At 38.8% G+C, this 15,956-nt stretch overlaps 1 protein-coding gene across 4 annotated transcripts in view; it reads right to left on the bottom strand.

Moving 5' to 3' along the window:
* Positions 1-15,956, bottom strand: part of pcdh15a (protocadherin-related 15a) — a 201,065-nt gene that overhangs the window by 140,658 nt on the left and 44,451 nt on the right. For all 4 annotated transcript variants that reach the window (XM_027278161.1, XM_027278165.1, XM_027278164.1 and 1 more), the window contains exon 3: positions 5,331-5,449. In XM_027278161.1, the coding sequence (XP_027133962.1) occupies positions 5,331-5,421 (91 nt within the window). In that variant the 5' untranslated portion in view covers positions 5,422-5,449. The remainder of the gene's footprint in view (positions 1-5,330; positions 5,450-15,956) is intronic.

The raw sequence follows: 15,956 nt of genomic DNA, 5'->3' as shown, positions 1-15,956 counted from the left end.
TATATATATATATATATGCACTTCGAAGACAACAGATCTGAAACAATTACAAACCAGTCAGGATCATTATAGCAGCTAATAATTAAAGAATTTAAACATGACTCAATGTAATACAAAACTTGGGAATCCATCAGTTTTGTTTTGTGAACGAGCAAAAATCTTGCAGCATAACCCCTCTTACATGCAGACCTTTAGCTGTTCAAGATCCCTTCACTTGAAACAAAAAATAGGAATGCAATTACTGCTCTGTCTCTCTCCATCTCTTTCTCTTCAAATCTCTCATCATTAGAAGTGTGGGTCTCTCTGCGGGGCTTCTTGTTGGAATTGTGTGTATGCACTTATTTCCAAGGGTCACAAGTGGGGGAGAATACATTGGTGTGAAATGGAAATCAATTGGGAGGCAAGCAGTGCTGAAAGAAAACAGCTGGGATGGGGTGCAGAAGCAGTAGTGAGTGTAAAGTGATGAAGAATGTCAGAGATAGACATGGAAATGGATTCTTGCAGCATCATGTAAATCATTAGAGGTTGATAATGGAAGAGAGAAGGGGATTACTTTACTGATGTGTAATCCCTTGCATAAACCTCTCATACTCTTCTTCAGTCTTCCCCATCGCTGCTGCCCATCTCTGTCTCTCTGTGAGGTTAACCACACGGGCAGGATAGCAAAGATTGTAATCACACCCCCAGTGAACAGTTCAGCATGCACATACTACCACATGTACTGTGCTCCAGCAGTATGGACCCCAGGCAACATGAGGCCAAGTCTTACCAAGAGGTGACCCCCCACTCTTCTTGTGCTGCCAAGAGCCTGATTACAGCCTACTGACGGGCAGATACTGAATCTCAGTTGAGTGAGACTATCTGTGTCTACAGTACAGTGGAGTCAGATGATGCGAGGTAAGAAATGGCACATTGGAGAGGGGATTATTAATGAAAAATGAAAGCGGCAAACGTGTTAAAGGAAAGGAATTAAGGGATAGACTGTTGAGCGAATGTGGGTGGAGAAGTAGAAGACAAAAACAGAGAGAGAATTTTTTAATAGCTGTCCCCTATTATGTTGCGGCTAATCTGCCATTTATTCTTAGCTTAATAAGAATAATAGTATGTTATTTTGAATAGTAAATGGGATTTTAGTCATTTCTGGAAATGGACACAGTGGTGCACATAAATATGCTTTTGGCTTTAATAAACTGTATTTAAAGAGATCCTTGCATGAGGATTTACAATAATGAAATAACTTGACACTTTTTTCAGTTAAAGAGAGAAAATCCTAACATTTGTCACAGTGTCGACATTTTCATTAATTATGAGAGATTCATTATGTGTCCCTGCTAATTTAACAAATACTTGAAACTGACACTGTGATGCCCACTGGAAATTACAGTTCGCATCACTCCACAGTTCAATGCCATCTAAACATTTCCAGTTGCTGTTTTCATTTGATAGACAGACAACAAACAAGTTGACAGAGCCAAAAGCCAAGGGCGCCTTGAGGTGGGCAGAACAGGGAGATTTATGAGTGGGACGATGAGGGATGTGGTGTTCAGGGAGGTGAAAATCCCTCCTCAAACCATGTTCATCCGTGGGTGACACTGAACAGCGTAGGGAGGCAACAACAGCATCCACATTTGCACTTACCCTTCAAACCACAACAACTCTAATATACTCACTTTCACCCTCTGCTCCCTCATTACAACTATGACACTGTGGGTCATTTGCTGGTGGACCCTGATCCAATCAGAGCTCATTTGCACGCAGCGTAACTATCACTAATTCTAAGCTTCTCGACCCCCCCCCCTCGTAATTATTTCTGTCTGCAGCCACTCAAATTACAGGCTGCAGCCTCATCTATAACCAGCATGATGAATCCCCCTCCCCTTCTCCCTCTTTATGACACGGTCACAGGACAATGTCAGGAGAGTTTTTGAACACATCAGTAAGAGTATAGATCAGTGATCTTCCATGGAGCAGATAGTAAATGTAGCATTATTAAAAAAAAAACATTGTGATCTTTCCAAAGTTTGTATCCTTCCAGCATTTGCATCATCTGGGCACACATATTTTGCTAAAAGGTAATGAGAAAGCTGTTTTGACAGTCTGAAGTTAAAAAGCCAAAATGATGTAACAACCCTTAAATTATTATACAACACATTTTGTATGAAACATAATGCTCCCTGGATTATATTGTCTATAGACAATGAGGAAATGTTGTTCATTAATGTGTTTACTAAGTTTGCATCATAACTTTTTTGTTCCTACAATTTCTGCTCATGGCAACTAAATGGTAATGGGAGAGGTGGGCTGATCATGCTTATAATTATGTATACTGATGCATTAGTCAGCCCTAGGGCTGTTACAACCAATAAGCACAGAAAAAGAAAAAGAAAAAGATTTTAAACTCAGGCACCCACAATACTTTAAGTTAAAGTTTAGGGAAAGACCATGGTGTCGGTTTAGTACTGAAAACAGTGACTTGAATCACAAGGCACAATGTGTTTACGCTTAACCAAAGTGTATTTGTTGCCTGACTAAACCCACCAGGATGGAAATCGCACAGTCTCTGGTGTCACAATGTTGCGCTTTAAACACACTGACCTCCTTCCTACGACTAGTGCGCAGTGCATAAATGTATCTGTTCCTACTGTGCACAAGACAAAACATTGTCTGGGAATATAATTCTAGCGTCAATTATAGAAAACATTATTTCTAAGAGACAGGTTTGGATTCAAACACTAAGAAACAAGAAAGGAGACAATGTGTTCCGTCATCTGCATAACAGACACCTGGCATTTTCTATTTTCAGTTGTATAAAACTGGTCTATCAAATTGCATAACGGTGCCCTGCAACTGGACATTCTTGCAGTACTGTATATGTATCATAAATAATTAAAAACGCCAAAAATTGACTTAATCATTTAACATGAGTGTGTTTGTTGTAATTATGATGATTTTTATGAATTAAGAATATACTTATAAACTAATTATGCAGAGTAAATTCAACTGAAATTACATTACAGAGGTCGTGCTATGAATATGATTGCTACTATGTGGTATTTTCATTTAACCTTGTATCATAAATGCATGTCTGTCATTTGTAACAAACTAAACTGCTTGAAAATCGTTTGAAAATTGTAGACCTCCTACCCTGACAGACATACGTGCATTAGGGCAGCGGTCATTTAGTACTGGGCCGTACAGAAATATATACAGCATATATATATATAGATGTTTTATTTTGAAAAATGGCCGGATTCTCCCCCAGTTACATCTGTCTGTGCCTCTTGACACAGGTTAAGACAGATCAAGACGCTCGTCTCGGTCACGTGATACGTTTACCCCAGTTAAGCCCTCAAACCTAGCAAAAATTAGTAAAAAACAAACGTCTTTGGAAAGTTTATTCAGTGACCAAAACAAAATTACGGAATAGACTGGACATAAGGAACACACTTCGGGTGTCATTGTCTCCCATTACTCCTAGATGGGACCGGTTCGTTGTGGAGAAACAAGCTCAGGGCTCCCACTAATTCAGCATAATGGTGAGTTTTATTTCGATGTATTTACCCCCCACACCTTGAAGGCCAGTCCGTGAAAATATTGTCTTACATGAGATTGGTCTGTGGTGCAGAAAAGGTTTAAAAGGGAAAAGGGAAAAGGGAGCGCTGCATTAGGGGTTGTGGCTTCCCTGTAACAATATGGCTGTCATGTCAGTGCACTGCTCCAATGAACAGCAACAAGCAGTGTAGTATCTATGCATGTATCATGCTCCCCTTTAATTTCCCATGGCAACAACTATACTTGCTGCAGTCAAGATCACCTTGACCAAGACCAGAAGATTAAAGTCCAGGGTTCTCTTCAGAGTAAAAGCACAGTCAATTCTGAAATTGAGACAGAGACCTTCAAAATGTCCAGTACTGCAACACTAAATTTTACCTCAAGATCAGTGAACCTAATTAATAAGGATCACTGTCCTATGTGTCAAGTAACACCACATGAAGCTGTGATAAATAGACTTTTAAAATACATAATAGTATCTTAGTGTGAGAAATTACCCACAAACCCATATTCCATAGGGTTGTACTTGAGTTCCACAGCTGTTATGTTTTGGGTCAATGGTTTCCTCACTCCACACAACAACATTATTAATGTGGTCAGAGCCTTTTTTTCATCCAAAAGGAAACCCACAAGGCACTCATTCACCTTCAAAGGCGCAGTCAGTCATAAAGCAAGTCATTTCAATACTAAAATGATATCACACAAACCAATAAAGCAACCCTCTCAAAATAAAATCTTAATTTAAATGACAATAAGAAGAGCTTACACCCTTATCTAAAAATGCGTTCACATTAGTGAGCCTGTCAAGGAAGGCTGGCCGGAGAGGGATGAAAAGTAAAGAAGTAGAAGAAATGATATTGGGATTTTAAAATTGACCTGAATTATGCTTAATATTGCCACACTGAGGGGAACAGAAGCACTTCTCTGTGCATGTGCAGCTTCCCCTCAGCGCTATCTTTAAAAGACCTGCCAATCTTACAGAGCTGAAATTCACTTAACTGGCATCTGCTACAAAGTCAGTGAGTTGAGACTATAAACGCCAAGATTCCCTCAGTAATGTGGGAAGTTAAACACGAAACTACAAGGAGAATCCTCTTAACATGAGCAGTGAAGTGTATAGGCAGAAGCTGGATTTATGCCCTCTTTTTAAATAATGTCTTTTGCAAAACATGTTAGATTGAAAAGGACACTGTGAAAGCAAATATATTTGCACTGAAACATCATGCACAATGTTGGGGGCCCTCCCCCACTTCAGTGTAATCAAACCTTCCTTTAACTCTCATTAAAGTTCTACCGACTGACTAAATCTAAAATTTCTATTACTGAAGGGACTGTGATGAAAAACAATCTTCTTTGCTTATTAATAAACACAAAACTACAGACTGATTGAATTAAGTGAGTGGGATGCTGCAATTCTGTAGAGATGGAAACTCTCTTTGGAGACCTAGAAATACAAAAATGTATAACCATATTTTACAAATAAAGACCTTTGAGCTAGAAAATTATTTTCGAATATTTTAAACTGAGTTTTACCTCTGGCCCATTTAACAAGAGTTTGTAAAACGGTTCAAGTGGTCCACACCTCCATTTGGCACATCATTTATCAGTAAAAAGACTATTATGCTGTTGTACAAAGGCTTTTCCACCATGCTGGTCTTCCAACAGTGAAAAGAAACATTTCCTTTTCAACATTATAAGTTTCCTCTTGGCACTGCAGCAACAGTTAACTGAGGAAGGGGAGGCCTGAGGGCGTTCGCCTCTGTGCTGGCTTTTCATACCTTCTGTGTCCTGGCCCCAGCTGTGGGCGAGCAAAGAGAGGATTGCCATTCCTGTCCCCAGCCATCTGACGAGCCACCACCCCCGTCGCATCTTCTGTCAAGCCTTATTGCCTGCCCACCTGGACAAAAACATGGGAGAGAGGATATTTCATTCATGTTTCAGTGAGCCCTGCAGCACACACCCATCCCAAGCTGTGACCCGCACACACACACAAACACAGCAGTATCATTAGATCAATATTTTTGAAGAACACATTTATCCGATTTTGTTTATAGTAAATAATATAATCCACTGGATTATCTGAATCAATCTGAATGAACACAGTTGCTCCTGGATTACTCCAAAGTCAACTGAATTTTCCAAAATGCAGCAAACATGCAAATTTAAATGGAAGACACAATTTAATTTACATGTTCTCACACACTTCAGTTTTATGTAGTTTGGGTGGAACTTTTCCTGACTTTTGCTTGGAGGATTCAGATCATAGATTTCTCTTCTGTTACCCGCTACAGACATGCATCCACATGACAGGTTCTGACTTCAGATATCTAGCAAACAAATCAGCTAAGGTGCGCATCTGCTGGCAAGCTTGACTGAGTCATGCATGGGGACTGAAACAGGTGCAATGTACTTCATTTTAATGGAAAGACTCAATACAAACATGCTTCCATATATTCAGAATGTTGAATTATGCTGCAAGTGATATTTGAGAAGCATCTCACGTCCAAAGGCTCACGTCCCGACCAGGGCGTTACGCTCCGCTCATACAAACCGTCTAGTTGTACCCTCGCCTCTCGCAAAGCGAGTTCACTCTAAACTCTTCTCTGTGGTTGTCCCCAAATGGTGGAATGACCTACCAACGGCAACCAGAACAGCAACATCCCTTTCTACCTTTAAAAAACTTGTAAAAACCTTTCTGTTTCGAGACTGCTTCCCTGCCTAACAAAACTAACAAAACTAACAACTACTCTGTGCTCCTTTACACCTTTCTCAGCTTATGTCCTCCTCTGTAAGTCGCTTTGGATAAAAGCGTCTGCTAAATGTAATGTAATGTAATGTAATGTAATGTAATGTAATCTGTGGATACTTTTTCAGCTTTTTTTTTACCCATAACTACTTATGATGGTATCCATTCAATCACCAGCCAATTAAGCTGACCCCACACTCTTGTTGAAAAAACTTTCAATCTACATGGAGTGAATATTTCACACGCGCAATTAGAAATTGATTTTCAGGTGGAATTTAATGGCATCACATTGCACAAACAGACAAATATCCTTGTCAAATTAACCTTGTATCACCAAAATCACACGTCATGATTTGCGTCTAAACACACCTACTCTGGCTCTGAAATGGTACAGATTGTATGTTGAGCATCATCATGGATCGGACACACAAACCCACAGTGCACACCCCCCACTTTAAGCTTGAGGAAGGCAAGGTGTCGGTGTAAGGAAAGGTAATTTAGCTTCTGTCTGAACCATTTGATGTCACGCGTTCCTCAGAAGACTTATTCTCAGTGCAGGCGATAAGCTCCAAAATCAGCTTTCATAGTGTATGCTAAAGGGACAGGAGGGGGCTCAGAAGCATCAACACTATCATATCAAACAGAGTTTGACAAAATCTCTAACTCATACTTTCAGCATTTCTTCATTTGTAGGAGTTTCCCCTCAGTATCTCCATCCCACACATCTTACAGTATATATATACCTACTTGCTTTCATATGAATCTGAGCAGACACACACCCCAACAAATTTTACACTACCGACCCCAAACAACAGACATCTTGCATGAACACTCTGTGGACAGCAGGAGACAGCTGTGTTCTTTTCTCCAACAGTGCAACAACAAGTGATTTCACACTGTTTTTTCTATTTTCTCACTGCTTTCTCATCTCTCCGGCTCCCAGTGGTGTTCCCTTTTGAAGCAGATTTGATTTCCCACATTCGAACATCTATCCTTCTTAAGAGGGCTGAGTATGACGGCTTTGATCCCTTTCACATGAGAAAAGTCAGACCTGCACAACCAGCCACCCTGAAAAGGGAAGTTTTTTTTTTTTTTTCCTTTTTTTCCATAGCTTCCTCCAAATCTCCTCTTGGTTGACATGGGAACGCTGCATCTCATTTACATAGGCTAACAACGATGTGCCTTCAAACTTAATGAACAGGGAAACTGAAGACAGAGTGCTGAAAGAAAAATGTCACTAATACTCCTCCAGTCCTTGCCTGGTAGTCCACGAGTCATACCATGAGTGGATATCTGTATTTTCAGCACAAAGGCAACAGTTTAGTTACACTCTGCTCTACCTTAATGCATATAATCTAACCCCTATACAGCCACATCTCCCTCCAGGGTGTGTCTGCCAAATAAAAATGCTTGCCTATATGTTTACTCAGTCTCTCTGCCAGAATATCTCTTTGGTGAAGATTGAAAAGTGATTAAACTTATGATGCAGAAGGTGGTCACCAAAGAGCACCTGGTGTTAAAGGTAGGGTAAGGAGAGGTGAATGAAGCAATCACAGTTATGGATTACATAGACGGTGAAGATGCAGTTCTTTATCCTCTAAGTGCAGGGGCTTTGCACTCAATGGAAAAAAAGGCAGCTTGTCTCTCTCATTCTTCCTCTGTCTGAGTTCCTTCGATCGCGTCTCATCCGGCATCGAGTTCTTTTTCCACCTCTTCCTGTTTGTGTACTTTGGTGTTGACAGACTGTCAGAGATGTCTCGATAACAGAAATCACAACATTTTATTAACGTTTTAAGGCCAAACATGTCACCAACAGCACTAACCATAATATTATTAATAATTTATTTTTCCTGCAAGTAGGAATGAATAAGTACAACAAGTGCAATATTGAGACTGAGTCTTTTAATTAATTGCACAGTCACGATAAATACCTAACAGATGAACTGGAACATCAGTTGGTCAAATCAATTGCTAATTTCCGAATTGTCATTTACTGCTGGCAACAGATTGAACAAGCAGAAAAAAAAATCTTTTCAATTTCAGAATCAAATCAATATACCAACGGGAGTGAAATTATTTTCTTTTATTAAAAGTTAACAAAATTTACAAAAGCAGCTTCTTCTTTTAACTTAGTGTTTGGAGCAGGTGGGAAAGAAGTTATTAAAGTCGCAGTGGTCTCTGTTGTGAAAATAGTATTTGACTCACCAGGTTGGATAATTATGTAATTATGTTTATACCTAAACTTTTAAGGCTGTTGGGCTTTTTGAATCCATAGACAAAATAATACCTAGTTTGTGCTGAAAAATTAAGTAACAATGTGTGTGGAAGGTAAATACTTTTCTAAGTGCCAATTGACTAAACATCTACCTGTACAGATCTACATAATCAACAGCCAAATGTTCCTTTCATGTAGAGGCTGTATGAAACAGTGTTGCTTTGTCGCCGTGAAATACGTTTCCTGTTTTATGTCAAAATAAATTTTTTTCAGTTCTGCAAAATAGCTCAGACTGTCAGACAGAGACTGTGGGTTTGAGATGGTGACCACTGAGGCAGGGAAGTAATGACACATTACTGTTGTTTTCCAGCAGTTAAGTGGAGGTGTGAATTCTGTTTCTCTATAATAGTCGACAGCAGAGGATCTTTGAGAGGGTCAGCCTAAAACCAGTGTCCATTAAAGATGTAACAGCACAGTCAACCTTCATGAAGATGCTGATCTTCAGTTTTGGTTTAAATTGTTTCAGAGAGGCACTGAAGTAACTGATCATTTTGAAGGCTGTAGTGTGAGAGGTGCTTCTTTTGTTTAGCCCAATCTCACTGATATAAGCAAACCCAAATAAAAACCTTGTCTATCCTTGCACTCAAAAAAGAAAAATAATTTGTTAAAAAAACAAACGAAACATTATAGACACAGGCTTTAATACAGTTGTGCTGCATCAACACATTTCTGTTTGCATTGTTTTTCAAATTAATGTCTATATCTCTTTGAAAACAACAGTTCTCACAGTGTTCTTCCAAAAGATGCCTTAAATTGAGATTTATAGTTAAGGAATAATATGCTCCAGGATGTAGAAAGTTGTTGGTGACATTGAATTTTTTAGAACTCCCTGAACATTCAGCAACAAAAGTGCCTCACATGCTAATTCGAGGAAAGCAGTCATTTCTCAATAGATCCGATGTCCTCATCAATCTCATATCAGCCTCCTCCCTTTAGTGCGGATAATGAAAATTGCAGACTCATCAGTGTAACAGAGGCACTGGATTACATCTTGAGAGCCCCACCCCCCAATGCCTATTTACAGTATGGAGCCATGTCATCTGATTGATCAAGCGACCGAATGAAAAATAACGCAGTACAAATTATGCAAAGATCCAAGTCATAAAACCTGGTAGATGCCAGAAGCACATGAGTTCATAAATTAAATACCAGTGCATGCTATTTTACCCATAATTCCAGAGTGCAACTGCAAGACAAGGAGTGCTTGTTTAACCACCATGTTTACAACCTTATTAAATCCCAATTAGAATGACAATAGCAGCAGACGGCCCTGTCATATTCATATTTAAAACACCCGCAGGCAACACTCATTGCCCTTTTTATAGGAACACGTAGAACATAAGTTACAATAAACAATAGATTGTAAATGGATGTGTTTTATATAGTTAACACTGATCAGTAAAGTAGTCCCTGATACCAAACAAGCAAACACAAACTAAAAAAAGTTAAATGAATAAGAGAATGGTGCTACGGCAGATAATAAACAGGGTGAGACTAAAAGCATTTAATTGGCATTGGCTCAATGTTCTATTCCCACAAAACAAACCATATCCTGTGTAGTTTGCATGTTTTACCGTTTGATTCCCTCTGGCTGCCTTCTTCAAACAGCACAGGTGAAACCATACCTAAACTTCCCATTGTATGTGTGAAAGTGAATGTTAATTACATCCGTGCATTAGCCCTGCAATGGTCCTGATTTTGTATTCTGGCTGCAGCTAGGAACCGCTAACATGACAAATTGACGATTAATGTCAGCTTGCTAAGTAACATTTTATGTAAAAATATGTCTTGTCACCACACTTGTCAGCCCTCCTGGAATTCCCAAGAGACTCCACTAACTTCACCCAGTGTCTACCCATGTCAAACTTCTCACATAATTCTCCCATTACCAAAAATTCATTCATTAGGAAAATACAGACAGCTCAAGGTGGAAAAAATACACACAACAACTCTCAGCCGTCCAGACTAAAAGGATTGGCAGAATAAATTAAAAAAATATTTCTACAATAGACGGTTTAATTTTCTGTAAATATGCTTATATTATGTGTTGTTGTAATATATGATGTGACTCATTCAGTCATACCCAATGTCTTATAAAGTATTATCTAAGAAAGATTTGACAGACATTAAGCTTGACAAATGCAGGACTGACACAGTAGATAGAAATATTAGAAAATTCATCCATCCATTTTTAATAAGCGGTTATCCTTATCACGGTCACAGGAAGGTTAGAAAATGCAGTAGTTATGACTTTAGTTCCATTTAGTTTAGTTTATTTGGACAAAAATAAACCAAAATACATACATACATAAAGAGGAGTCTTTCCCTATTTTAGCAAAATAAAAAATTGAAAAATGACATTAATACTCAAAGTCAAACACACAGCACACAATCTTTTAGAATGGGAAGTCATTTTCAAAACCTTCTTCTGAATTAATTTGGCAAGATATGATGGATGTGTAGCAGCCCAAACAATAAAGTTGTAGCTGATAAGGAATATTAGACTATAATACATAGTTAGATGAGCGGAAGGATAGATCAAAGAACGCACTTATCTTAATATACCAAGCAGCTGAAACCAGTTGGAAGCAGCAGACCTTTCCTGATTTACACACTTCAGTACTGCCTTAAAGTTCATTGTGTGATGCTATACAATTGGTGTCATCTTTTACCTGCTGCCAGTAAATGACTGTACAGCAACGTTTTTTACTGCTTCTGTATGATTGGGGCTTCAGTTTAGATATTTTACAGTATAGTGCTTTACAATTTGCCTTCCACTCAAACATACACACAGACACAAACACACACACTGCTGACAGTGAACTTGCATGCTTGCCTAAACCATTAGAGCTGGGTATCAAACCACCAATCCTTGGATTAGTGAAAAACTGAGCATCTAAACACAAAAAGTATCAAAAAGTCCTCTGAAATGAGGAGCTGTGGTCTCCAGAGCCACATAGTGCATCACCCATTACTGTAAATGACCGAAAAGTCACAACAGGTTACGTCAAAGGTATGTAATGTCTTACCTGGAACTGTAAGTTGATCTCACCTTGGAAACCCCCAAAATAAAGCATGTAATATACCGGTCACAGTAACGTAACACCAACATCTTAACTCCAGTGTGTAACTCAAAACTAGGGAATGTAAACTAACTTCTTTGCGCATGGTCACGCACAGATGCACACATGAATGCACAAAATCTACAAAAAGCAAACAAAGAGGAATTCATTCATTAGTAGGTTATTCATTACCTACTGTGAGATGTAATCAGCAGTAGCAAGAGGCTCTAATGAGCATTCAAATAACAAACAGTAAGAGATCAGGCTAAACATCCAGGCGTGCAACTGGTGCTAAAGCCTTATATCTCTCTCCCCCTATGTGTTTATCTGTACAGCCCACCTACACAGGTTCAGGACAATTCATTAACTGATTACTGTAAGGTATTTGATCACTGAGACAAGAAGACTTGTGAAAGGACACTGAAACCCATGCACTCTGCACTTCTGGGCCAAACACTCACTTCACACTCCACTGCAACCGCAGCTATACAAAGCAACCTTATAGTTTACTATTAGAACTAATTGTTTAAACTAGACACACAATCATTAAACTGCACATATCATCACTAATGCAGCTGGTCAGTGACATTTGAACCATGAATTTACAAATTGCACCACTTTTAATCAATAGTCTTGACAAAATTAATTTTGCCTCGCCCATTCAATTTTCTCCATAACAGATATCAAATTAGTGAGCTTGGGGATGATCACTCCCTGCATTGTAGCCAGCTCTGATCTTTCATTACAGTATGACAAATGAAGGAAACAAGGCGTCTTCAAAATGCTGTTTACTGACAATTTAAGTTTTAACTTATTACTTCAAGAGGGCAGAGAGGAAAACAACCAGAAACTGAAGGAGACTATTCATCAACATAATAACAAATCACACAGGGTTGCAAAGTTCTTGCTGTAATTACCACAATTATTCATCCATCTTTAAGCAAAAAAATGTTTTGTTTTCTTTGTTTAATTAAATAAAGATAAAATAATAAAGCCACAGCAGCAAGCAGGGATGAAGTGAAAACACTTGCAGCAGCAACACATTTTATAGGCCAAGACCAGATATTCACAATGTCATCAAAACACCTGAGATTGGTTAGACAGTTAACATGTGAATTCAGAGCACTTAATTTGAAACACCAGAGCTATAAATACAAAGTGTTAAGTACCACAACCAATCAAGTGTAATTGGTTGTGTAGACAACTTATGGAGCCCACATTGAATCCGCATACAAATGCACAAATGTCATTTTACCGTCTTAAATACTGCACCACAGTTGGTCATCACAGTGTTTAAGCTGAGTGAATATAATAAACCAGGCCACAGTCTGTGCATAAATATCTCCTTGAAGCAAGGAATCAGTATTCACATTATCAATACCAATAGCATTTGCATTTGCATTTGCGGTTTTGGTAATGGGTTGTAATAAACCCTTGTTGGATTGCTCTAAAATTTAATTTACTTGTTTGTCTTTAATAACAAACACTGCAGGTGCTTCCCTCTGAAAGGATGATGTAACTGCTATTATGCCATGAGTAATTCCTAACTGAGTGCTCATTGTATGCATGGGGGTGGCAGTGGGAGCAGTGATCTCAATGTGCACTTGACACAGAAATGAAAAGCTATTATGTGGCAGTGTTCATTCGGTTTCCCTAATTATGTAACTTTTTTCCCATCTGAACTCTGTTATGAGGTATATTTTATTACTTTCCCTATGGGGGAAGCATGCTAAGCTGACTGGCGCTGATGCTAAATACAGACATAAAGGTGGATGGATGTTCGGCCTCAGTATTTCAGCTGGAAAAACTGACCTCTAATGAGAAAATGTATAAACACCATTATGTGCTCTTGTAGTGCTTCTAGCAGCAAATGAAAGATTTAATGTAGGCCTCAAGTGCTCTCATGATTATTGTGATTGGCTAGGATGGTTCGAACATGATAAACCCTGTGCACCTGTTTATGCAATGTACTTTCCCAGACAAAAATATCCTTGTTCAAACCAGAAGAACCAAAAGGAAAGAGGAAATGAGAGCTCCAGTGTTTGTCCTGACTGTTGCATATCTGCAGGAAGCAGGGGGTATATCCTAGATTAATGGTAATGATGACACACTTATAAATCAGTTCAAATGTGATGATGATGATGAACAGTAGCCAAGCATACATCAGAAGATAATGTATTATGGTTAGCCTCTAACCATCTCATTCTGGCTGTTTCGTCTGTCCGGCTTGTTGTGTAGAGCATTTTACTGATAAAGCATCAAATATAGCGTCAAAGCTTTGCTAACTCAATGCACTTCTTCCTGCTTCCTCAGCCTTCCGCTGATTTGCCAGTTTAAAGCTTTTAATGTGAAGTAGCACATAGATTCACAGCAGTGTAGGAGTGAAAATGATCTATGCATCACAGAGATTCAGTTAGAAGCTACAGAAGTACTAAGAACCGAACACAGAGACTTTGTAAAAGCTGCAATCTCCCTCTGGTCATTATTGTAGAACAGCCACGTACATATTGTTCTAGACAAGAGGTTTGAAAGAGAAAACATGGCCTTGACTGTGCTGCCACAATAATGTGGGTCAGTTATCCTTCGTTGTGTGGAGTCAGTAAAAACGCATGAATTTTCTGCTTGGTTTGAACAGCTGGGTATACCAGGGCCTGTGGAATTACAGCTAAAGCAAGTAGGTATCACCCGGTAAAGTTCTGGCCAGTTGAGAAAAGTAATTGAGTCTACACTACTTTGTTTTAACAACGCAGAATACGGCTAAAGGTTTAAGTTAAAGCTACAATCAGAAATGGACAACAATCATATTATTGCACATTCTGATACGGGCTATTAGATATTATGAAGTTAAGCAAGACAACATATGATGAGCAGTAATGGGTTGTTGGTTTTTATGCTGCCATATTATCTCGTGTCAGGGGAAATTGATGGCTGCAAGACGTGAAGCAGCAGCTGGAGAGAAAGTCTGGATGAACAGCAGTGAGGTGCACCACCATTTTCTGCTAAAGTCAAGAAAATCTTCATATTTTTGTCTTAGAATAAAACACAACACAAAAAGCACAAATCACTCAGCATGAGTACATTGATTATTACAATATTTACAAAAGAAGGCTATAATTTTACATCACAGTATCTCTGTAATTTTCATTCTTTCATGTGTCATTCTGTTGTATAACCTGTAATAGGAAGCTGAAAAGTAAACCTACATGCAGTGCAGTAAAGTGAATAATGTATTCAGCTGCATCTAATGTCAACAGAGCCCGGTGGTCCACTAAACCTCTCATTTTCTCTAATTCAGAGCGAGTGAGGCACAGATCTCGGAGGTTCTAATCCCTCTGCCTTAGTCATCTCATGACCACATTCTGAATCTCTAAACCCTCGCTGAGCTCAGTCCATGTGGGTGTCATGGCCACTCTGCGCTGTCTGCTTAGCATCAACAATGCCCTATCCAGGCGCACTGCTCTGCACAATAGGACCCACTTAGCCACATGGTCTTAAACACATGCAGCTCATGGTAGATGAAAGACCGCTTTTGACTTTTCTAAATCTTTCACCCCAGTGGGTGACTTTTACCCCTGCTAATCACAGCATGGCTATGAATGTCACAGGGTTTGTCTCCAAATCCCAAACACACAATAGAATGACTAATGCCCCCACAGAAAGGTGAGTGTTGAGAATTATGAAGCATGTGGTCGTTTTGTGGATTAAAATCAATATGGTCAAAAAAAAAAATTCATATATATATAATATCTATATTCTACTAATACTATAATTAATATATATATATATATATATTATATATATATATACTATATATATTGATATATAATATATAGAATATAGTCCAGGCCGAGACCTCCTGTGGATCTTCAATTGACATAATTTGTCCATCAGAGAAAAGATTAGTCTTCAACTGTGAAATGTTCTGCTCACTTGAATGTATATTGCTTGTAGTATACCTGCCGTTTGCCTGCAATGTAGACCTCAGCAAACTGAGGAAATTCCCTATCTGGTCATCCAAGGTCAGAACAATAACTCAATCCATTTCAAAAATCTATATCTGACAACTGCATTTTGCTGTATGGATTTGTAGCCTGAGATTAGAAATCTCAACTATTCTTATTACCGCTCGCGTCTGTAGAGAGGTTCCACATGGCTTCAACTAAGATATATAAATTAAAACCTACATTTTCCCCCTTGAAAGCCTTAAAGTAATATATCAGCCACCACACAATGGTATCTACTAACCTCTGTAACTCCCCTGACTGCTGCAAATGCTTGAAAGGATACTGTAATGACTAAACTCATTTGTATTGAAATGGGT

This window comes from Larimichthys crocea, chromosome III (assembly GCF_000972845.2).
Source record: "Larimichthys crocea isolate SSNF chromosome III, L_crocea_2.0, whole genome shotgun sequence".
In the NCBI taxonomy this organism is placed as follows: Eukaryota; Metazoa; Chordata; class Actinopteri; family Sciaenidae; genus Larimichthys; species Larimichthys crocea.
The sequence above is the reverse complement of the archived record's forward strand: the minus strand, read 5'-3'. Positions and strand labels throughout refer to the sequence as shown.